Below are 24,352 nucleotides of genomic sequence, written 5' to 3'. Positions count from 1 at the left end.
ATGAGATTATGAGAAACTGTTCTGGTGCGAAGGGTTTTGCACTCCTCTACTCCGGAGAAGGCCGGATAACAAAGTTAATGTGCGGGGGCCCGACAAAGAATATTTGTAATTGCCTGTGCCTAGTGGAGGATTTAGACCCAGATCCTCAATAGGCATTAGGCACCTAAATCCCTCTGAGGACCTGGGCCTTAGTGCTGGGGAAAGGTAGCAGGTGGCTGCGCTGCAGCCTGAAGCCATCTGGCCCTAAAGCGGGTGCAGCACAAGTCCCTCCGCCGGCGTGGGAAAGGCTAAAGCTTAACGCACCGTAGAGCCCACCCCCATTCCGCAGATTTACTGCGCCTGCGCCTTCACGCAGCCCGCAAGGGAGGTGAGCGCTTCATGCGCATACTCCTCTGAGAACCACACACTACACTTGCGCGAAGACAGCTTGCGCAAGCGCCAAAGTATGAGCACGGGGGGGGGCAGAGCCGGAAGTGTCGCTACAGCACGATCCAGCGAGCGGCTGGGACTAGGTTGGAGGGGAAGTTCCGTTTCCAATGTGGCTCACTTTACGCTCCGTAGCCAACTTCCTGCTTCTGCCGCCTCCTCAATCTTCTTCCGGGGCATTGGCGGCTTGCGCTGACCTCTGATCTGTCCCGTCGAGGCGTCGCTTCCTGTTGCCCGCGCGTGGGAAGCGGCCGGAGAAGAAGGTGCCACTTTCGGGGCCCGTGAGGCAGCGGGGATCATGGTGAGTGACAGGCTGCGTTAGTGCCGCGGGCCCCGCAGCCAGCTCCGCCCACGGTCTTGCTGGGACCCCCTCCCGCACCCTGGGGATCCCCGCGGCCACCTCTCCACACTGGCCGCCCCCGCCCGGCTCCCCTCCACCAGGCAGGCCTTGGCCTTCTCTAGAGACGGCTCCGCCCCGCTTCCCCGGTTGTGTTGCGCCGGCCCCGCGCGCCCACGTTCCTCTCAGCTGTGTCTGGGGCGATGGGTTCGCACAGTGACTAGCTCCGGCTCGCAAGGAGGAGGGGCCGGGGCTGCTGCTGTGATTTGTGTTGTGGTAGAGCCTTGGACCCTAGGCATGGGCCCAGACCCTTGTACTTGGCGCAGTACAAACGTTCTTTCCCGGCAGCATGGAGTTCATATAGGCTGTGTGCCCTCTCACGGTCCCACTGTGTTCACTGCCTGCCCTTTGCCAGCAGCTCCCAGGACACGTGTGGGCTTCCCGGAAAATCGGGTTTGTTCACCCTCTTCTTGAAGCAGCGTCACATTATTTCCCTGTGCTCCTTTGCCTGTCTGGCTGGCCATCTGTTCTCTGGTCTTACACTTAGATTGTAACATCTTTTGGAGAGGGACTGTGTTTTCTGAGTTTGTACAGTGCACAGTGAGGTCCTGGGCCATCCTAGGTGCAACAATAATATACATAAGCGTTAAGGCCTGAGATGGGGACTGGGGGAGGTGTTACTTTGAGATTTTGAACAAATCTGGGCACTTTGTTCCTATTTTCATTATTTGTAAGCGTTTACTAGTTCTAGTCATTTTTGTGCCAGACTGACTGAATTTTGAAGTATTAGTTAGCATGTTAATCTGTTTCTCTTTTTTCTTTAGGCTCGAAATGCAGAAAAGGCTATGTAAGTACAGCTCTGAACTTGGTTATGTTGATTGTCATTCAAAGTGTCTGTCACGGTGCACCTCCTATTGGTATTTGTTGCTTATCATCTTGGTAACTGAACACTTAGATGTGTTCTTTAGCTAATAAATTCTGTCAGCATCTACAGCGCTTCCAGCTCCTGCTTACAGTCTAAATTAAGCACTTGTTTTTATTTCAAAGTAATAGTATATATATGCAAATAACTCTTTCATATATGTATTTTGATGCACGAACAGGACTGATGATCTGCTCCATGCTTGAAAGGCAGTGGTATTCCATCCACACTGACTTAAATTCAAGGAGCCCTGGTTAATACACAGTCATATTACATGTTCAACGTACCTGTAAAGTATAATTTGTGATGGCATTCCAAGTATCAGGACTTCTGTAATGCTCCCCCACTACTTAATCAATTGCGTGTTATGGCGATTATGGAATTACAAGATGAGAAATCATAAACCAGTGGTGCTGTTTAGCCTCTGGATTCTGGAAGTGTTACTAAAGTTAGATGTCAGATGCAGGTGCGGTAGCGCTTTTAGTGGTCCTTACTGGAACAGCTATGTTGTCGTTTTGGCTGGGCAGAGGTGAACATGCAAGATTAATATTGAGCATTCAGGAGGTGAGCCCTTGGTTTGAAGTATTTGCTTGCATTATCATGGCACCTGTCTCTTATCTGTCAAGTTGTCTTCAGCATTGTAAATGTGAATTTATTACAGAATTGCAAACCCCCATTGGAGATGTGTGCTAAAATATTATGAATCAATGTGGTATGTCAGCCCAAGATTAGAAACTTTAATCTACTGAATATTGGATGATCGGCATTTCATAGTGCATACAACAGAGATGTTGCGCAAAGTACTTTGTCCTGTGAGAGTTTCTTAGCTCATTGCAAAGCGAGGAAAGCGTTTTGTTCTTGGGTTTTTAATTTACCAGAAACTAACGTAGAAGTAGCCTGAAGTTTCACTGCCATGCAACCAAGGCTTGATTCAGTCCCTCACTCCCATAATGGGAGGACTGCAGCATTATTATGCCCTGTACCCTTAGGAGCTGTTTCATCTGTCTCAAGCAACTGTGTCCTCTTTAGCTCACTAGAGGAGCACAGTCTGAAGTACCTTGCAGTTCTCTTGGCTAGAGTCAGGGGTGCTGTAACTTTGGTTATTGGGGACAATGGAGGGATGGGTTTTTGAAGAACCCCTTGGCAGTGGTGGTAGAGATACTTGCAGAAATTTTTGACATACCTATTTTTAAAATAAACAAGCTATGTATATTAATCAGCCACAGAATGTAAATGGAGTCTACCTGAGCTGTTGAGAAATGTTTCTTTAAAATTAACAAGCTTGATATCGTTGTCTCCCTGCCCCCCTAGCAGGCTGTTGATACTTCTACTAGTAAGCGCCACAGAATTCATGGCTGGGTGACTGCACTGGTAACTGGTGTTGACTACTTTGACTGGTGGCTTCTTCAGTGTTGGAATGTTCTTAATGGAAACAGTAGCTATCATTTTCTTTTTTGAAAGCCTATATATAATATAGGTGAATCCATGCAAAACTTAACCAGTTAAGTTCTTTGAAAACCTTGGTTTAGAAGATCACTGCTGTTAGAATGAAGAGGTTTAAAAGTAAACTAATTTCCTTTCTTCCTTTCAGGACAGCCTTGGCGAGATTTCGCCAAGCTCAGCTTGAGGAAGGAAAAGTTAAGGTAGGCTGGAGAAAAATAGGTCTTCTATGTTATTTTTAAATGAATCACCAAGAAATTAGTCCTCACCTATCGGCGCATAATGCAAAGCCACATGCAGTGCTGCTTCAACAACTGCGAGCAGAGGGAATGTGACACATGTAATTGCTGCACAAGGGCTAGGTGTTGGTCACCGGGAAAGGGGCTTAAATTGAGAGAAGCTCTGGAAAGCAGTCTGGCAACAAAACTCACAAGTAACAGTTATTGCCGGGGAAGGGCTGAAAAAACTGTGCTGGAGAGGCATACAGTGGACCATGCTTAAATAGTCCATATGGCCAAGCCAAGTTGGCATTTCACAGTATAAGCAATATGCCTTGATATTGGAAGAATAACAAGGAGATACAAGCAAGGTAATTCAGAAGGCAATTCTAAAAATATAAATGTAGTGATAAGAGATTTCCTTCTGCTAACTGGCTGTACATTCATTGTCATTGGTTTTGATCATGGGCTTTGTTTGGCTTCTTTCCCAACTAGCTCAGGAGAGCTAGAAAAGCCCTTTTATAATCTTTTCACTTCCCTAGTATTGTACTACCAAAGTAGCGACCACTAAGCATTCCACTTCCAGGGCTATTCTGAACTCGGGGCTTGCACATGACACAGCATGCTGTGCCATTATTCAGCCATGTGGTGTCTCCTATCACATCTATGCTTAAATTTAACCATGCACCCTAGGAGAAACTTTTAACCCTCAAATCAAGTTAGATTCGCACATGACTTGAAAAATAGTTGATGCCAGTGGCTTTATATTGTGTAAAACCACTGGTCAAAAGGTTGGATTCTGAAACTAAAATCCCCATAATCTTAGGCCCTGATTCTTAACTGACTCCACAGGTGAAGCCATGCATTGACTCCACTGGAGCTCTGTGTGGGTGCAGGAGTCCACCCTCTTCAGGTGAATTGCAGGATCAGGTCAATGGAAGGATTTGGAGTAAGTTTTTTAGACGGACACACACAACCTACTCTAAAGGGCTTTGTTCTGAGTTATAATTTTGCATCTTTTCCCTAGAGCTGACACATTTATAAACTCTATGGGGACAATATAGAGCAGTGATTCTCAAACTGTGAGTTGCAACCCCATTTTAATGGGGTCGCCAGGGCTGGCTTAGACTTGCTGGGAACCAGGGCCAAAGCCCAAGCCCTAGGGCTTCAGCCCTGGGTGTCGGGGCTAAGGTTACAGGCGCTTGGGGCTGAAGCCCTTGGGCTTCGGCCCTCTGGCCTGGGGCAGTAGGGCTTTGGGTTTGCTCCCCACCCCCGGGGTGGTGGGGCTTGGGTGGGCTCAGACTTCAGTCCCCCCTCCTGGGATCCTGTAGTAATTTTTGTTGTCAGAAGAGAGTTGCGGTGCAATGAAGTTTGAGAACCCCTGATATAGAGTAATGTAGTAGGAAACAGTGGCTATTGCAGGTAAAACTTCGAACAGGTGGCTTTTCAGGAGTTTCCCAGAGGAAGGGATGATGTGTGTTTGGGGGATCGGAACACGCACTAATTGGGAGGCTGTTCCAAACATAAGGGGAGACATAAATTATGTGAAAGTAAGGCCTGGAAGGAGCATAAGAAGTGGGAGTAAGAGGAGCTGTAGGGGCAAATATGTAAGTAGGGAGACTTAAAGGTGAGGAATACTATGAACGTATGTATGGAATAACAACTTAATGGAAGGATGCAAACAAAGGTGGTGAAGTGGCTAGTGGCAGGAAAGGAATGATTTTTGTAGCAGCTTTTTGAATGAACTAGAAGGGTCAGAGGCCATGGAGTTGGAAGCTGTAGTTGTTAATGCAAACTAGAGCATGGACTGGAATATTAGCAGCAGCAATAGAAAGGAAGGGATAGACTTTATAGATGTACAGAGAAGCAATGGAATCTACCTGTGGACTAGATGTGGGCAGAGGAGTCAAAAGTGATACTACGCTTGAGCCACACTGACTGGAGCATTGCTGGTGATGAAGAATGGAGAGAATAGGGTTTGGAGAATGGAGGGAAAAGGGTTTGAATGGAAGATGACAGGCTCTATTTTGTACATGCTGGGCTTGAATTGGTGGCTGTGTTCAGTGGTTAAATAGAATTTCTTTCATCAGGGCTGTTATATGAAATCTTTAAAAATGGGATGGGAACAGAGGAAATTCGAGTAAGGAGGCATGAGTGGCTGATTTGCCTGGGACTAATCCAGGAACAAGTAGGCCATGTTACACTCAGAGCATGAAATATCAGTTGCTTTGGGAACAGGTCAAGCTTCAGTATTAGGTGGTTTGAAGCTTTATCCTCACTTAAAGTCGTCCCGGTTAACATTGTTTCGTTCTTATGTTGCTGATCAATTAGGGAACATGCTCGTTTAAAGTTGTGTAATGCTCCCTTTTAACATCATTTGGCAGCCGCCTGCTTTGTCTACTGCTTGCAGGAAGAGCAGCTTGTTGCAGCTAGCTGGTGGGGGCTTGGAACCAGAGTGGACCGGCAGCCCCCATATCCGCTCCCCGCTCCCCTAAGTTCCCTGTGCAGCAGCTGCCTGCAGTTCAGCTGTGTCCCTCCCCGCACTGCCATGTGCTGCTCCTGCCCTCTGCCTTGGAGCTGCTCCCCGAGACTCCTGCTTGCTGTGGGGGGGGCAGGGAAGGTAGAGGGGGGCTAATGTCAGGGTGTTCCACTCTCCCCTGCTCCTGCACCCTGTTTACCCCATCTTCCATAGAGCAGGGGGGACACACCAGGGAGCTTGCAGCATCTAAGGTCTCAGCAAGCTGATCTAATTAACAAAGCAGTGTACTTAAAAGGGAAATGCGCCTATCTCCTTCCATTCCTGCTGTCTTGTAAAGTGAGAGAGTTAACCCTTGAGTGCTCAGCCAATTGCTAGTTCATCGTTTAGCAGTAAGGGAAATATCCCACCCTCTGACTCCTCCACCTCAACCAAGCTTCACAATCATCATCACTGTGTACCAGTATTAAATTGTTTGTTTAAAACTTATAGTGTGTGTGTGTGTGTTTATAAAAAAAAATAAAAAATAGTCTTTTTGTCTGATGAAAAAAATTTCCCTGGAACCTAACCCCTTCATTTACATTAATTCTTATGAGGAAATTGGATTCGCTTAACATCATTTCGCTTAAAGTTGTATTTTCCAGGAACATAACTACAATGTTAAGTGAGGAGTTACTATACATGTCTTTCTCCCAAACAGGAACGAAGACCTTTTCTTGCATCAGAATGTAATGAGTTGCCTAAAGCTGAGAAATGGAGACGTCAGGTATGCATCGCATATATAGTCAGTGAACATCAGGCTTTTCTAATTCTGTAGAGGATGAACTGATAAATAATCAAATTAGGAAATATGCATAATTTTAACAAAATATTTATACAATTAAAATTAATGAGGTAATTGTACTGAACACTGAACTAAGTCTAATATTTCTTTGCTGCTAGAATTGTTCTCCTTAGCTTGTGTGTAAACAGTTAAATTAAGAATTGACCGAGGTCTGAGCTAAAATAGTGTGTGTCATGTTTTAACCAAAATGACCAGAAAGTTAAAGGATAGACTGCAGGTTATTGTTAGCACAAAGGTGCAAATGCCTGAACAAAAAGGAGTCATGGATTATGCGTTTCCCAGTATGGATACTTCTTCATTCATTATAAGTAGTATTTGTGCCCAAATTAAACTTTTATTAACATCTTACTGATATTTCAAATATGAGTTCTCTTAAGCATGTAGAATGGTTTAACAGTTGAAACTACCCTGACTTCTGACTCATCAAGAAAAACTAATTTCTGCATAATTGTTTTTATTTAAATAGATTATTGGAGAAATTTCCAAGAAAGTGGCACAGATTCAAAATGGTGAGCATCTTTTAATTGCAGTTGACTTGTGTGAAACTTTGGTTCCAGTGTCAGTTAACTCACTGCTGCAATTTACCTGGCTATAAAGTCATATTGGCTGCTGTTTTTAAGTTGTGGATTGGTCTCAAAATAGCGCTGCTGGATAGTGGTCCTGGTGACTATTTTAATGCTCAATATCTGCCACTAGAGCTAGAAGGAACTCCACCTCTTCAGTGGGGCATAGCAATTGTTTCTAGCAATAATGATTTGATGTTAAAACTGCATCATTCTGTTTGCCCTCTTACCTCCTTCCCTCACATCAATTCTGATCTGCTTTTAGTGGATGCTTTTAATGCTATCTATGGCTAGACCTAATTTTTAAAGTGTTGTTGTTTTGCTTAACTCTTACACTTTTTTCAATATTTGTTGGTAAATATTTACCTTTAAAAATTCACAAATTAAAAATCTTTATTGCCACTGGGATTATCTGCACTAGGAAACCTGAGAGGCTATGTGAACTGCTGTTAGGAACAGTTCTTGTTTCTGCTTTCATGAAGAGCTACAATAGCCCAATTAAATAAGGGAGAAAAGTCCAATATTTTATCCTAACTGTGCTGTTGAAGCTTGTCTTAAGGTTTCATTAATTTAGTTTTGTGAAACTATTGACGTTTAGGTGTCAGTATTCAACTACAAATATTGAAGAAAATTAAGTTAAATGACACCCGGGCATTATACACTTCATGACATGCCAGGACTAAAAATGGATAGGCCAGTGCTTTTAGGAATAATGTACTCTTAAGTACTGGTCATGGACCAGTGAGCCGTCACTTTTCATCCCCATTTAAGATTTTGCTTCCTGGCAAAGTGGATAAAAATGAGTTTCCTATAGAAAAAAATATAGGAGGGTCAGTACCTGATCCAAGGAGGAGCACTGTGTCTTTCTCTCCAAGCAGGAGCAGCGTGCTCAAGTTAAGTCTTTTGAGCCCCCAAACTGCTCGTTATGAGGCAAGACCTCTGGTTAAAGCAAGAAAAGTGCTGGGCCTTCAACAAGAGTTTGGGGAGCATTCCCCATAGAGGAACAGAGAGAAATGAGTCTTTCTGAAGTGGTTAATATACAGTCTCTATAAGAACTTCTTGATTTGTTTTATCTTGAAGCTGGTTTAGGTGAATTCAGAATTCGAGACTTGAATGATGAAATTAACAAACTCCTAAGAGAGAAGGGGCACTGGGAGGTCCGGATAAAGGAGCTGGGAGGTCCTGATTATGCAGTAAGTATAAAACAACTGTGTTGGCAAACAGCATCTCTGCAGTTAACTGTGAATGGCTAGCAAAGTGAAAGCCCATCGACCCAAGACTAGAAACTTTAATCTACTGAATACTGCATGATCGGTGTTTCATCGTGCATACAACAGAGATGTATTAAACACACTTGGTTATTTTTTTCCTAGTGGCTGGTATTTCAATGATCAACAAATCTTGTTCAATCTCTAAACATGCTGAATGGCATGTTAGATCAAATAGTGATGTCTTATCTTTCTCTCCCTCTCCTGGTTCTGAAAATGACTATTTGATGACTTTCTTTCAGCCTTAGGGTCTTGTTAAGATAAGGCTATTAGTACTTTTTGTTCAGAATCCGAAGAGAGACACAAACTCTACCTGCCACTTTCTGTGGTTCCACTGTCCTGTATTACATGTCAGTGTGTAAAGGTGTTTAGCAGAGAGTAAATGGCTCTGACTGATCATGAAATAATGAAATACTTGACTTTTGACATTCAGGTCTCTGACACAAAACATCTCATGATGAAAAATCAAAATGTAATTTGTAGGGCTGTCAATTAATAGCAGTTAACTCACGCGACTTTAAATGTGATTAATCGCAGTTTAGTCGCACTGTTTAACAATAGAATACCAGTTGAAATTTATTAAATATTTTGGATGTTTTTCTACATTTTTAAATATATTGATTTCAATTACAACACAGTATATGAAGTTGACACTGTTCATTTTATATTAATATTTTTGATTACAAATATTTGCACTGTAAAAATGATAAACAAAAGAAATAGTATTTTTCAAGTCACCTCATTCAAGTACTGTAGTGCATTCTCTTTATTGTGAAAGTGCAACTTACAAATGTAGGGTTTTTTTTGTTACATAACTGAACTCAAAAACAAAGCAATGTAAAACTTTAGTGCCTACAAGGCCACTCAGTCCTACACTCTTATTCAGCCAATCACTAAGAGACACAAGTTTGTTTACATTTACAGGAAATAATGCTGCCCACTTCTTATTTACAATGTCACCAGAAAGTGAGAACAGGCATTCACATGGCACTTTTGTAGCTGGCATTGCAAGGTATTTACATGCCAGATATGCTAAACATTCATATGCCCATTCATGCTTCGGCCACCGTTCCAGAGGACATGCTTCTATGCTGATGATGCTCATTTAAAAAAAAAAAAGTGTTAATTAAATTAGTGACTGAACTCCTTGGGGGAAAATTGTATGTCTCCTGCTGTTTTACCTGCATTCTGCCATATATTTCATGTTATAGCAGTCTCGGATGATGATCCAGCACACGTTTTTCCTTTTAAGAACAGTTTCACAGCAGATTTGACAAAACAAAAGGAAGGTACCAATGTGAGATTTCTGAAGATAGCTACAGCACTCAAACCAAGGTTTAAGAATCTGAAATGCCTTCCAGAATCTGAGCGGGTCAAGGTGTGGAACATGCTTCCAAAAGTCTTAAAAGACCAACATTCTGATGCAGAAACTACAGAACCTGAACCACCAAAAAGAAAATCAACTTTCTGCAGGCGGCATCTGACTGAAATGATGAAAATGAAGATACGTCAGTCCGCACTGCTTTGGATCATTATCGAGCAGAACCGTCATCAGCATGGATGCATGTCCTCTGGAATGGTGGTTGAAACAAGAAGGGACATATGAATCTTTAGCGCATCTGTCACTAAATATCTTGCAACGCCGGCTATAACAGTGCCATGCAAACACCTGTTCTCACTTTCAGGTGACATTGTAAACAAGAAGCAGGCAGCATTATCTCCTGCAAATGTAAACAAACTTGTTTGCCTGAGCAATTGGATGAACAAGAAATAGGACTGAGTGGACTTATAGGCTCTAAAGTTTTACATTGATTTTTTTTTTTTTAACGCAATTATTTTTTGTACATAATTCTATGTTTGTAAGTTGAACTTTCATGATGAGATTGTATTACAGTACTTGTATTAGGTGAATTAAAAATACTATTTATGTTGTTTTTTACAGTGCAAATATTTGTAATATAAAGTGAGCACGGTACACTTTGTATTCTGTGTTGTAAGTAAAATCAATATATTTGGAAATGTAGAAAACATCAAAAAATATTTAAATAAATGATATTCTATTATGGTTTAACAGTGCCGTTAATCACAATTAATTTTTTTAATTGCTTGACAGTTCTAGTAATTTTGTGCTGATTTATCAGGGCCGTCTATTAAAAGTTGGACTGATAAGGATCACATAGGGAGCCAGATAGTAAACTTCTGTGTATGGCATTTTAATCCCACCTTGTTCCTCTACTGTAGAATCCAGCATGTGGGGTAACAAGGTGGGTCTGCCGTGGGTCAGAGTACTCTATGCTTTGCATAGTCCTTCTAACTGCTTGGCACTCAGTAAAAGGACATTTTCTCTTTTGAAAAATAAAAAGATTGTCTGAGTGGGCTGCTACTCCTGAATCATCTGACATAGATTGAGAGCAGTTTTTTAGCCTAGTAAACCAGAGCATGGGTAATGCTAATTAACATGGGGAAAGAAAAATGACCGTGGTCAGGAGCAATGATTTTTTTTATCTGCTTTATTTTTAAAGAGAGTTGGTCCTAAAATGCTAGATCATGAAGGAAAGGAAGTTCCAGGAAACAGGGGTTACAAATATTTTGGAGCTGCTAAAGATTTACCGGGTGTCAGAGAGCTCTTTGAAAAGGAACGTAAGTAACTTTAGCTACTTTTTAGAATTATTCATTATTTCTGTATTGATGGGTCACTATCACAGATGTGAAGTTTTCCCTTCTTCAGAATTGTGACTTTTTCAGACAGGATAACATCAGAGTAATTTCTTTAGCATCTCTCCTGTCATACAAAATGTGTCATCTGAAATGTAGGGTGAATTCTAGGGAAAGAGGTGGGGAAAAGAATCTTTGTGTACATATCAGTCTAGTCAAACATTTACCACAGTATAACTAAGTCATCATCCATTAAAAGCTCTTTACTTGACTGAGAAGAAACCCATTTATTTACATGCCTATTCTTTCACAGCCATGATTATCTTGAATGGAATTAGATAAAATTGTTTTTCTGCACTCCCAAAGCTCAAATATTTTATATTAATTCAGTGACTGTTTCAAACAAGGGCAGGATGATAAAAGGGGAAATTGTGTGTCTTCTCTTCCCTTCCTTGTTTTAAATTCATGCTCCACCTCCTGTATTTAGTATGAAGTAGGGACCACACTACTTTTCTAAGAGAGGATGACATGCCTGTAAGCTCATAAAACTAACCTTTGGTTAAAACTATTTGATGCTGTCCTGTTAAAATGACTCTGCCTGTGTTCAGCCCTCCACTACAAGTTTCATATTGACTAAGAACGCTAACTAATTTTGTAGTCAAAGGAAAAGGTAAATATCCTATAGAAATTTTTTTTTCTTTATTTGTATGAGTTGGATTTAATCTATCTTGTGAACTAGATAGGCCATTAATCAGAAACTATATATAGACTGCTATACTGTTACTGATCAATGGCTTATCTAATCTTCTATCTCAGTCATTTATTTTTCTTAAGAGGCAGGTGATCAATGGTATCTCCTGTAATGTGGACCTATTGACCCTTTGGCTGGTCCTAGCCAATCTTATGTATAAATATTGCATAATTTGGTCAAGAGGCACTTGGGCCTAAAAGCCCAACTGGAACCATTTTAAACTTTTTCCTCAGGAAGCCTTGCTCCAGAATCTCATTGGGTATGTCTACGCTGCAATAAAACATCCACAGCTGGCCTGTCTCAGCTGACTTGGGCTCGCAGCATTCAAGCTACAGGGCTATAGTGTAGAGGTTTGAGCTTGGGCTGAAGCACAGGCTCTGGGATCCTCCCCCATGCAGGGTCCCAGAGTGTGCTCTCCAGCCTGAGCCTCTACACTGCAATTTTATAGCCCCACAGCCCGAGCCTGTGTATCTGAGTCAGCTGACATGGGCCAGCTGCAGTTCATAGACTCATAGACTTTAAGGTCAGAAGGGACCATTATGATCATCTGGTCTGACCCCCTGCATGCTGCAGGCCATAAAACCGTCCCTACCCCTTCCCTGGACTCTGCTGTTGAAGTCCCCAATCCTGTTTTTAGTGACTTCAATCAGCAGAGACCCTCCTGCTAGAGATCCCTGCCCCATGCTGCGGAGGAAGGCGAAAAACCTCCAGAGGCTCAGCCAATCTGCCCTGGAGGAAAATTCCTTCCCGACCCCAAATATGGTGATCAGTAAGACCCCGAGCATATAGGCAAGAGTCTCCAGCCCGACCCCTGTTAGCCATCATACTATTTACCTACCATTGCTTGGCTTTCCTTGACTACTATGTTTTACCATTAAACCATTCCCTCCATAAACTTATCTAACTTAATCTTAAAACCAGACAGGTCCGTCGAGTTGTTTCATTGCAGTCTAGACATAGCCACAGAGGGCCAGGTGGGATTTCCCTATCCACTTTTAGATATTGTCATCCACAGCTGAAGTAGGGTTTGTAGAATTCAAAGAAAAACTACTTTCTAGGAGCACTGGTTGGCAGCATGAAGCTGGCATCAACCTAAAGAAAATTCCAGAAAGTGGAAACTGATGGGAATGTGAGGGGTTAGGATGATGGTCAGAAATCACACAATCTGAATGCAAATTAATCTGCCTTGCTAGACAAATGGTACAGGGTTGATGTGATCCATGAGGGCAGGACCAGCTGTTAAATTTAGTAGAATGTCACTTTTTTGGGGGGAGGGGATGGTTGAAAGTGTGATGGTCACTTGTTCCTTCAGCCCTCCCTCCTCCAAGGAAGACTCGAGCTGAGCTTATGAAGGCTATTGATGCGGAGTATTACGGCTACAGGGATGAAGATGATGGTGTCTTGGAGCCATTGGAACAGGAACATGAAAAGAAAGGTATGTGAGATCAAAAAGTCCTATATAAATGGGGTGCAGTTTCATTTAAGGCTGTTTCTGGTGTCCCCAGCTTGTTACATGTAACCATCTCCAAGTTGCATGTTACTAGAGCAGAAGGGTTTTTTTTTTTTTTTTTTGCCTTTACTCTTTAAAATGGTGCTTCACTGCCTTTTCTTCTGGTTTGTAGATCTTCATTGTACATAGTTCTAACTACAGTGAGTAAGCAGTACTCCTACCTTTGATAGTTTAACTTAGTGTACTGTACAGCTCTTTGATGGGAATATTTTTGTTGTCCCATTTAACTACTATGCTTCCATTTAAAATAAAAGGATAGGCAAGGGAAGTGGGCATCTTCCTGTCACTCTTTCTGGATGTCTCTTGCTGAAATCTCAATGTAAAACTTTATTCAGCAACCTTTGACTTAGTTATATAAAAATCAAATTCAGGAAAACTAGCATATTTTCATTTAAAGAGGGGATGCAATCTCTCTCATTCCTCTATCTGCTTCCAAACAAAAGTATAAAGCTGCAAGGACTAATTTTTGTTGGAAGCCAGCTGGTTTACACCTTTCCACTGAAGCCAGTGGGTATTGGATATCTAGGTACTAACCCAGGTACTGCCACGAACAGGCTTTGGGCACGTTAGCCTCTCTGTACCTCTGTTCCTTGCCTGTAAAATGAAGATACCAGTTTTCCTGCTTTTGTGTAGCACTTTAAGGTCCACCGGAAAAGGTCTATACTTAGCCCTGATTGCTAGTATTGCTATGGTGGGGCATACATGAATTCAGTAGAACATCTTGCACACAAAAAAAAGTCCATTGGAATGTAACCTCAACTTAGCATTTAGAAATGTGCATTGGTAAAACTGGTTAAGTTATTTATTGATCCTAAATGGTTTCCTGTATAAAGGAGTAGAAACCATTTGTGTGATTTACCATCTGACTCCAGTTAGCCTAAGCATACTCCAAACTGTTATGTTTGTAATCACAAGGATACAGGGGAAACTAATTCATATAGTATGGAAGGAATGAGTCTAAAGGGAATTAGATGAGCCACAGAGGAAATAGCCGAGCTGCTGTAATTGATTATAGGGGGAAGCTCTATAAATAGTTATGAAATACTGCCTTTCACCTGGTTTCTCTCCCCAGTATAACATAAATATTTATGGGGAAAACATTAGATTGACTTGAGTTAGCTCATCTGCATAGCAACCAGTAAAAGTCTCAGGTTCTACCTTCTTGAATTTAATACCTGTGTCATTCTAGTTGTAGACTTGATATTATTCCATTGACTTCGTCCCTTTCTGGTTTAGTTCAGTCTCTTTTGAATACATAGAGACAAATCTGCATTATATACTTCAGGTGAGTCAGATGATGATGTCAGATCCACAGGTAATGCACTCAACCTTTTTTCAAGCCCCTTACAACAGACTTTTCTTTCATGGCTTTTCCCCCCTTGTTTTTCCTGCAGAGTTGTTCTTTTTGGCTAGCCACTCTGTGACCTGATCTTACCATAAATGCTAATCCAGGCTGTGTACTCATCAACTTGCATATATTTTGCTGCAGCTAGAAGGAGCAAACATTCAGCTGTAATATGTTTGAGCAGGCCCCATGTGTTGCACAGTACACAGCACCTGAATTCAGCTGCAAAGCCAGGTCCCCTTTCACTACCTGCAATTTCAGTAGCACAGGAATGCTGAAAGCTGTGCAGTAAGGGGAGGTATATAGGAAACCATGTTAAGAGAGCCTCTAAAGACTGCAGGCTGCTGCCTAGCTTCCTACTTACTACAGGATCTAGTGCTAGTGCCTCAAATCAGAGTCTTGCTGCAAACCTGGAGTCGGAGCACAATTTGGCTTCCTTCTGGGTAGAATGTGGAGGGACAGAAGTAGGTAAGAATAGATCAAGCTGATCTAAGTGAGAGGGTGAGGATCCAGCAGTGGTTGGAGCGGTGAGAGGAGCAGGGTGCTGGGCGCACAAGAGGGGTGGGTAAAGGCAGCAGTAATGGCATGGGACTGGGCTGCCATTGACCATGGGATAGAAGCATTTGGCAGGAATGGGATTGGATCCTTTGTGGAGGGAATAGTGGGAGAGCACAGTGGAAGGAGTGGGTCAGACTCTTGTAGGGATATGAGAGTAGCAACAGTTCGAGTGTTGTGGGATGGAGCCTAAAGTGGGGGGAAGGTAGCAATAGGTGGGAACAGGGAGGGTCTGGGAGCTCAAATACATAGGAAGGAGTGAAGCATTAAAGTGAAAACAAGATCTGAGCATATAGGGGCTACTGCAAACATTAAAAACTTCTAGTGTTTTATCTTGGCATCATTGGTTACAGACAGGAGTGGCAGTATACTAGATTCACGTGACTGCCTAAGAAACTTTCTCCCCAAGTGACACTGTGCCATTTGTAATAAATGGAGATGCTCAAGCCCTTTGGTTTGAATGCGGGGAGGCAGGGAATTTAATTGGTTCATGTAAGGTGGAATTTGTTGGCCTCTGGAGCATGCTGTAAGAGTATATGTTTTCTTTAGCATCCTTTGATTGGGTGGAGGTTCAGGGTTATGGGGTCCCATGAAGAAGGTGGTTATTTTGGTGGGCAATTCATTGGAGTTTGGGAAAATAATATTTTGGATTTTTAACCTGTGTGTGCGTGTTTCAAAAGCTTGTGTAAGCTCCTAGAATTGTTGGGATGGGTGCTTCAGATATACTGGGAGAAAAAAAAATGTGACTGACTGCCCCAAAGTAATAGCACATGACATCTTTATTTTTTTATTCAAAAATATTAAAGGTCACCAGTTATGTGAGACATCATCCAGGCTCTTTTATGGTCTGCTCATGTGAGATATAGAATTAAAAGGTTATACACTACTTGAACTTTCCTAATTAGCAATAGCTTTCTTTTTCATTACTGATGCTATCACATAGCAGAACAACTATATGATTGTGGTCAGTTTTTCCTCCTGTAGTTTTGTTTCTTTACATGAATAAAGAGGGGCTAGTAATTCCCCAGTTGCTGTCAAAGATGAAAAATTGCTGCTTTCTGGGTATTGTAACTCTAACTGCATGATAAGAAAGCTATTAGCAAATCTCTATGGGCTTTTTAGAGACATTGCTGTCTTCTTTGCTAGGAGACTGACTAACCTTGAATGGTTGAGATGGGCTGTCATTGCATACGTTGGTAGTCCTTGCAGGATATTTGCAGGCTCATTTGAGATAGATGTGGACCCTAACGTGAAGGCTGCAATATCAGGTAAAGGCATGAAGAAAAGAGGAGTGAAGCAATGTTCACACTACTTATAACTTGAAGTAGCACTGCTACTGTTATAGTTAAGGGTGTATTAGCATTTGCAGTACCCCAGGTATAGTAGCCCAACAGCGGTTATCCACATCATAAAGTCTCTACAACCAATTCCAGTTACCTTAATAATAATAATAATAATAATAATAAAAAAAAAAGTACACTTCATTTGGCATGGATTATAAAATGGAGAAAATAAAAATGAGTCAAAGAGAACATGGTTAAACCATGTAGAAATTATTCAAGTAAGAGAAATTTTGTATTTGACAGTCTTATGATACAATAACTGCCATCAAGCAGCCTGTTTTCTTGTGCCTGCTTGCACTATAAATATAGCTGTGGTATGGAATCCATTTAGAACAATGTTCCCTGGACCTGGTTACAACACAATTATAGTGTGGAGTTTGGGCCATTAACCATGTTCTGTAACCAGTCTAACAACTTGATCACGTCCAAGGTTTAGCCTGGTTACAGTGCAGTTCACACTAAGGCTAGGTCTACACTACGGGGGGGGGGGGGGGTCGACCTAAGATACGCAACTTCAGCTATGTGAATAGCGTAGCTGAAGTTGCGTATTTTAGGTCGACTTACCTGGCTGTGAGGACGGCGGCGAGTTGACCGCTGCCGCATCGCCGTCGACTCCGCTTCCGCCTCTTGCCGTGGTGGATTTCCGGAGTCGACGGCAGAGCCATCGGGGATCGATTTTATCGCGTCCACTAGACGCGATAAGTCGATCCCCAATAGATCGATTGCTACCCGCCAATCCGGCGGGTAGTGAAGACGTGCCCTAAGTGTGACTTTGTCTCCCTCTGGTGGATAGCTACCTTTACTTGTTTTGGGTCTTCCTCTGCCTTTGAACTAATGGACCTAATCCTTTGCTCAATCAGCAGAAGCTCATGCTTTTTAGATGGAGGTCCCAAGTTCAATCCCTGTGGATCTAACCAGGAGCATTGTTACAAGTGCGTGGTAAAAGTCTGTATACAAGCGCTCAGAAGAATTAGCGTCAGCTCTAGAACTGACTTTCTTGTCTGACATTGCTTTTAAACCTAGTTATATAGTATCCTCACTTTATTTTTCCAACCAGTCATAGCAGAAGCAGTGGAAAAATGGAAAGTAGAGAGAGAGGCACGACTTGCGGGAGGTGACAAGGAGGAGGAAGAGGAGGAAATAAACATCTATGCCGTCGATGATGAGGTACCCCAGTGAATAAGAGACTGAAGTCTTGATAGCAATTAATGTTAGCCTGGATAGCATGAGTATCCTTTAGATGTCTTCAGCATTAATTACTTGGAAGCAGAGTGGCAGCTTTGTTCTGAGGAGAATTTTGCTACCTTCCCTATTCTCTGCATGAGTAGGGCCCTACCAAATTCATGGTCCATTTCGATCAATTTCACTGTCACAGGATTTAAAAAATCATAATTTTTGATTATCTGAAATCTGAAATTTCACTGTGTTGTAATTGTAGGGGTTCTGCCCCAAAAAGGAGTTGGGGTGGTGGTGTCGCACGGTTATTGTAGGGGCGATGTGGTACTGCTACCCTTATTTTTGCGCTGCTGCTTGCAGTGGCACAGCTTTCAGAGCTGGAGAGCCACTGCCAGCAGCACAGAAGTAAGGGTGGCATGATATTGTATTGCCACCCTTACTTCTGCTCTGTTGCCTGCAAAGCTGGGCCCTTAGTTAGCAGCTGCTACTCTCTAGCCACCTAGCTCTGAAGGAAGCAGTGCAGAAATAAGAGTGGCATGGTATGATATTGCCACCCTTACTTCTGCACTGCTGCTGGCAGGGCACTGCCCTCAGAGCTGGGCACCCGGCCAACAGCTGCCACTCTCTGGATGCCCAGCTCTGAAGCAGCGAAGAAGTAAGGGTGGCAATACAGCAACCTGCCTAAAATAACCTTATGATCCCCCTGCAACTCCCTTTTGGGTCAGAACCCGCAATTTGAGAAACAGTCTCCCCCATGAAATCTGTATAGTATAGGGTAAAAGCACACAAGACCAGATTTCACAGTGCATTTTTCATGGCTGTGAATTTGTTAGGGCCCTATGCATAAATGTTTGTGGTTGATAAAAATTAACACTAGAATGGGGCTTTTGATTCCAAGTCATGCTTAGAGTGAGACCAAAGTCAGCAGCCTGGGAAGGCTTTTTCCTGTGGTTGGAATGATGAAAACCAAGTAAGGAGACTAATTTTGAGTTTTTATTGTGGGGGATATTGATGTAGATGACATTTGAGACTCTGAATCTCTCAAAAGGTTTTACTTATCAGTACAGATACAACAGTGTGCAATATGTAGAATATTTAGTGTCTGTAGTTGAACTCGAGTTGTTTTGTGTACAGTAGAACTTCACTTATTCACACTTTGATGTACTACAAAACTATCCTCCAGCTTTGCTCTTCTGTGAAGCACAGATTAGCAAGTTTCTGCTGGTGTTAACGAGCAGGGGTACTGCTGTGACATCATGCTTCCTGCAGAGCAATGGGGGGGAGTGCATGTCACTCCTAACCCTATCCCACTCTCACTGAGACCCTGAGATAGGAGACAGAAGTAGCCCTATTCCTGGGAGGTCAGCAGCATTGCAGAAGCATGTTCTTATTGCTTGCATGCAGCTCTTCTGGGCCTGTCATAGGAACTAATCTAGCTGACAAAGTTTGCCTTGCTGTTTCCCCACCACCTTGCTCTATCTATATCTATGCTATCTCCCATGGCTACATTGAGCCCAGCTGTGGGGAGGGAGGAGGGTGGTGGTGCCAGCTCTTGAGCAACCACTCAACAGAAAAATGGCATGTCTGTCTCTGTAAAGGCCCCAATCCCCTGCCTGAGTTAACTAGTTTCTCTGCACTGCCCCAGCTGAGAAATGTGGGAAAAGTAAGAAAGTGGCCCCACATCCATACATCAGCAGCACAAGGGATGGCACCTGGTACAGAGGAAAGTAAGCAACTCTGTTTTAGGACTTTAAGAAGCAGGGTCAGGGTGGTGTGATGCTTCCCTGTTGCTGCATGGAGTGCAGTGTCTCCTGCAGTGGTCATGCCCCCAGCACTTGGTGGTTCGCAAGCCTCATTAATTTGCCTTGGGTTTGCCTCCACTACTGCAGATCAGTGAGGTTTAGCTGTAGTGACCTGTTGATGGAAACTGCAAAATAAGCTTGTGTAAACTTCTTTAATTTTGTAGTCTGATGAGGAAAGCGGCAAAGAAAAAGAAGGCGAAGAAGGCCAGCAGAAATTTATTGCCCATGTTCCAGTGCCATCACAACAAGAGGTAAGAAATAACGGGGAGACAAAGGCACATGGGACATTCACAGGCTATTACAATTCAGGACCTAAATAATGGCAGGCATCCTATAGAAAGTGTTTCCTACTAGGGGGCAGATCTCCTGGGTTCTTTTCCTGAATATTCTCGCTGTGGAAATCACTTACATTCTTCACTTCCATTTACCCATCTTTGAAATGGGGATGTTTACCTTCCAGGAGTGTTATGAGACATAACGTTTGTAGTTTCAAATGCTTTCATCTGAATGTCTCAAACATTTTGTAAAGTAGTATGCAAATAAGAATATACATTATGATGTGTTACTCGAAAGATAGCCCTGGTTTGCTACCAATAACTTTCTAAGTTTTTGTGTTTGGAGTTCTAGCATCTGGCTTTTTTCTTGTTCACTTTTAATGCCTCTATTTTTGATTGCTTTGTTTGTTTGTTTGTTTAGGGAATCAAGTGACCATTCTTAAAAATGGGCCTGGTTAGATGAGCCTGAAATCAGTCACTCTTTTTCTGTTCACTTTTGAAACTGTTCTAGGGTACAACTTAGCTTAATTTTATCAATTTGCCTGAAACAACTCTTGAGACTTCTCACCCAGTTTGTTTACCTAGCACTACATGTGCCTCTGCCTCACACAGATACCCCATAATGCTTGGCACCGGAGCTGCAGAGGAAAGAAAGGACAGCAGTAATGTATCCATATGAAGCGGTTGATGCATACAGTATTAATCTATGCTAAAATGAGATGGCAAAATTATAGGGGAGAGAAATGCTGCAGACTGAATAGCAGTACTGTTGATTCAGTGAGCACAGCACTGTGAGGAACAGTCAGAACAGGGTATCTGATGCTGAACTACTGTTGATGTAGGCAAGGGGAATTCTAGGGGGATTCCAGTTGTAAAGCAGAAAAGTTGTCTCTTGGGTAAATATATGCAAGTGTTAATGGACCAGACCCTTTTCCGTTGTCAGTGTTACTCACTGGAATATAATAATCTGTTTCTAATGACTAAATCATCCATTTCTTATTTTAATGAGGTTTGCCTATTGCAGCCTAGAGCTGAAGAGAGTGTTATTTTTAATCAAAATCAGTGTGGATATCATTTATAATGGTGTTCATCCTCTGGAATTTGAATGAACTTTTTAAAGGTCATGTACTAGGTACAGTCTCATTTAGATAAATATGTAATATTTTTTAGTAGGAATAACGTTTATTTTGCAGTGTACTGTGAATAAGAATTATGTGGATTTGAAAAGGAATGAGGAGCGTATTTTAATTTATCTTGTGATGTTTGTATAGAAATGCCGTTTTACATTAACTAAGCTTTGAACTTCTTATGATGTAAAGTTTCCTGAAAAAGGCATGATCAATAACAAGGCCTTATCCTAAAGATTTAAATCAGTGTAGCTGCAATTCCACTTCTTATTTTGTACTCATTGTGGTCATATTTGACTTTCAGAGAGAACAATTAAAGAGAGGGGGGAAAATAAATAACACTGATTGTAAAAATAAGTGGAATTGCACCTATTGATTTATATCCTTAGGACAAATGTAGAACTTCTTGATCATTTTCTCCTTGGCAACCTCTTAAATAACGGAAAATCCATATTTTTTACATGCACTTGGAATTTCTGCACAAAACTTTTGAAATACTAGAGTTTGGTTCAGACCAAAACCCAGGATCTGAACTTTCTCATGTGCTGGAAGTTCAGATCCAGACTTTGTGGCTAAGGGCTGTCTCTTTCTTAAAAAAAAATTGTTGCATGTATTTGAGCATATAGAGTTCAAGTGAGGATGTTTAATCCTGTAATTGTGTTGGGAACATAGTGGTGATTTTATTAAGACTGCAACATATGCAGGCAGTTTTCTTTGATTAAAAAAAAAACTAGTCTTGTTTTCAAGACTTTGAAATGAAGAGTAAACAGTGCAAATTAATTAACCTATTGTGGTATGGATTTAGCCTATTTTTAGAGCGGTCATGTTTGTGCATCCAAATCTCATTGCAAAGCCCTGTAGCGGGAAAATGACTCACTTGAATTATTTTATCCAATCGGAGTTCTGAGCGGAACATCATATCCAAAATAATGGAAAATGAGTCAGCCAGGGAAGGTTTTTAAATACTAATGTGCAGTAGCAAAGCTGTAAAGTCCTCAGTCTCTTCCGTTCCAATGATAGCCTTTGCTGACCAACATTATTTTTTAGCTGAACGTTGGGAGCAATATGAATGCTATTGCTGCTTCTGACCCTGTGTAGTACCACTTTCTGATAAAAGGCCAACTTCTTCCAGCCTTCACAGACCTGATCTAGAATCTCTGGGTATTAGTGATTGAATTGTGAATAGTGAATGAATGATTTTATATTTTGTATTTACAGATTGAGGAAGCTCTTGTCCGGAGAAAGAAGATGGAGCTTCTCCAGAAGTATGCCAGTGAAACTCTCATGGCACAAAGTGAAGACGCTAAAAGACTTCTCGGATTGTAGTGTCTCACCACTTAGTGGCATGTTTTTTTTTTTTTTTTTTTTTACAATCCATCCTGACAGCAATTACTTTGATCCCTTAAATATAGACTCATCAGCAACTGTGTTAGTCTTTCCTAATGCTAAGACTAAAAGGTGATCCTCCTGCCTACTCCATATAAGTTTGTCCTCTCCTCTGTCTCCACCCTAAGGAATGTATTTATTGTCCCTCAGTCTCAAAAAATGACCAACAAAAATAAGTTGGCCTCCTTCATGTTTTCAGTACTATTTTTTTTTTCTAGCTTCCATTTATTTCCCCTACTTCCGTGTTTTCCCTTTCTCTAGTGGTCACTTCCATAGCGACCACTCTTGAATAGAAAAGCAAACCAAAGAGTTTCCTTCTGAAGCCAGAGGAGATGCCCTAGGAGTGACATGGCTGGCAAATACTTTTCATTCCTCCACATTCTGACTATTAATTCTACCATCCTATGGTGACCTCTAGATGGAGGTCTGCTAATTCTAAACTATTAGGCTAGCCTATAACCTGTTAGTCTGAGATGGAGTTTGAAGACCGTTTCTATGACTATTTCATAAATTTCAGAAAAATCACTCACTCTGAAAAAGTAAACTCTCATTTATCTGCCCAAGCGATGCAGTTTTCTTGTAGTCTGTCTAAAACTCTTTTCCTGTTCTGATTCATGACTGTTCCCGGATGGATTGCTAGAGTGCTGGATATTTCAGCAATTATTGTAATTACTTTTTCACCTTTGTAATAAGTTACTCAGATCTTTTTAGTAAAGCATTTTATACAAACTATTTTTTTCTATATTGTTTTCAGTCTGACTCAAAATAATGTGTGTTTTCCTTACTATAAACAGAGAAGGAAAGTCATAAGATCCCTTAGCCAGAGGGCTGTTAACTCTCTCATCACCAGCTGCTTTTGCTGCTGTAGCACATGACAAGAGGCAATCTCTGAGGTACCCAAGCTATGTAGTTTTAATCACTTATGAAACCTGAATATCTTGGTGTACAGGCATGAATGGAGACTAACTGGAAGTCACTCCTTTTCACAGAACATAGTCTGTGAGAAATGTAGCGTTCAACAAACAGGCAGATTCTGTGCTAGCTAAAGTTCCCAGCAGTCTTAAAATGTAGACCCTGTGTATCGCATTGTGGTAATCCAGTCTGAAGGTGGCAAAGGTATGGATTCCTGTGATGAGGTCTGTATCTTGTCTAGTATCGATGTTTAAAAAAAATACAAGCACTCAAGGCCACTACCACTATTTCTGGACCTACAAGAATCTGACAACACCTAAATTGGAAACCTGAGTAACAAATACATATCTACCTCAATCAAAGGAGTTGATAATACTACCACAATTTCTTGAGTCTTTTCCCTAGCTAGCCAGCATAAGATCAGTCTTGGGCAGAGCGTTTGCCATCTTGCCCTAATCTGAACTCTGATCTTGGTCAGCCACGGTGGCAAGGGCCATCAGCTGTTACCATAACAGGTCCATTGAAACAAATGTAAAGCTGGGTGTGACCTGCATATTGAAAGCCCCTCATCCTGTACCACTTCACTAACTTTCTTGGCAGCATCTCGTGTTGAACAGGATGATTGACAGAAACCTACTGTATCTGCTTAAGAGAGCCCTTGGAACAGATGAGCAATTGCTCAATGCTGTCCTCTAGATCCTCTGAAAATGGAGCTCTTCAAACAGGGACTTCAGCTTTTCAACACCATCTTGTACTCAGTGACCGTAAAGGCAACATGAACACTTGAGGCTTTTTAATTTTTTTATCTACTTCCACAAAAACCTACCACCAAGACCCAGTGCGATGTCTAAGCTATGCTCTGGGGTAAAATTGCATTGAATAGGGTCAGTGAAGCCTATAAGGACTTCAGATATTTTCAGAGTAGTGTTTGTTACATCATAACGTGGTTTATGTAATGGGCTTCCATGTGTTTTAGCAACATGACTCAACTACTTTATGAAAATGGTTGTATGCAGTGATT

At 41.8% G+C, this 24,352-nt stretch overlaps 1 protein-coding gene across 1 annotated transcript; it reads left to right on the top strand.

The window, feature by feature from the left end:
* Positions 1–335: 335 nt before the first annotated feature.
* ISY1 (ISY1 splicing factor homolog) lies at positions 336–23,149 on the top strand. The gene is made up of 11 exons (XM_005309088.5): positions 336–727; positions 1,588–1,610; positions 3,277–3,328; positions 6,520–6,585; positions 7,130–7,172; positions 8,307–8,419; positions 11,017–11,134; positions 13,213–13,335; positions 17,711–17,820; positions 19,796–19,882; positions 22,252–23,149. Exons 1-11 carry the CDS (start codon positions 725–727, stop codon positions 22,357–22,359), a joined length of 846 nt encoding a protein of 281 aa, XP_005309145.1. The 5' UTR covers positions 336–724; the 3' UTR covers positions 22,360–23,149.
* Positions 23,150–24,352: the final 1,203 nt, after the last annotated feature.

Source organism: Chrysemys picta, chromosome 7 (genome assembly GCF_011386835.1).
Source record: "Chrysemys picta bellii isolate R12L10 chromosome 7, ASM1138683v2, whole genome shotgun sequence".
NCBI classification, from domain to species: Eukaryota; Metazoa; Chordata; order Testudines; family Emydidae; genus Chrysemys; species Chrysemys picta.
Note: the sequence above shows the minus strand (reverse complement) of the source record. Positions and strands in the feature narration are given on the sequence as shown.

Excerpts from the sequence above, each read along its gene's own strand:
- ISY1 (XM_005309088.5), top strand. Across the intron at positions 6,586-7,129 it reads CTGAGAAATGGAGACGTCAG|ATTATTGGAGAAATTTCCAA; the intron begins GTATGCATCGCA and ends TTATTTAAATAG. Across the intron at positions 11,135-13,212 it reads AGAGCTCTTTGAAAAGGAAC|CCCTCCCTCCTCCAAGGAAG; the intron begins GTAAGTAACTTT and ends TTGTTCCTTCAG.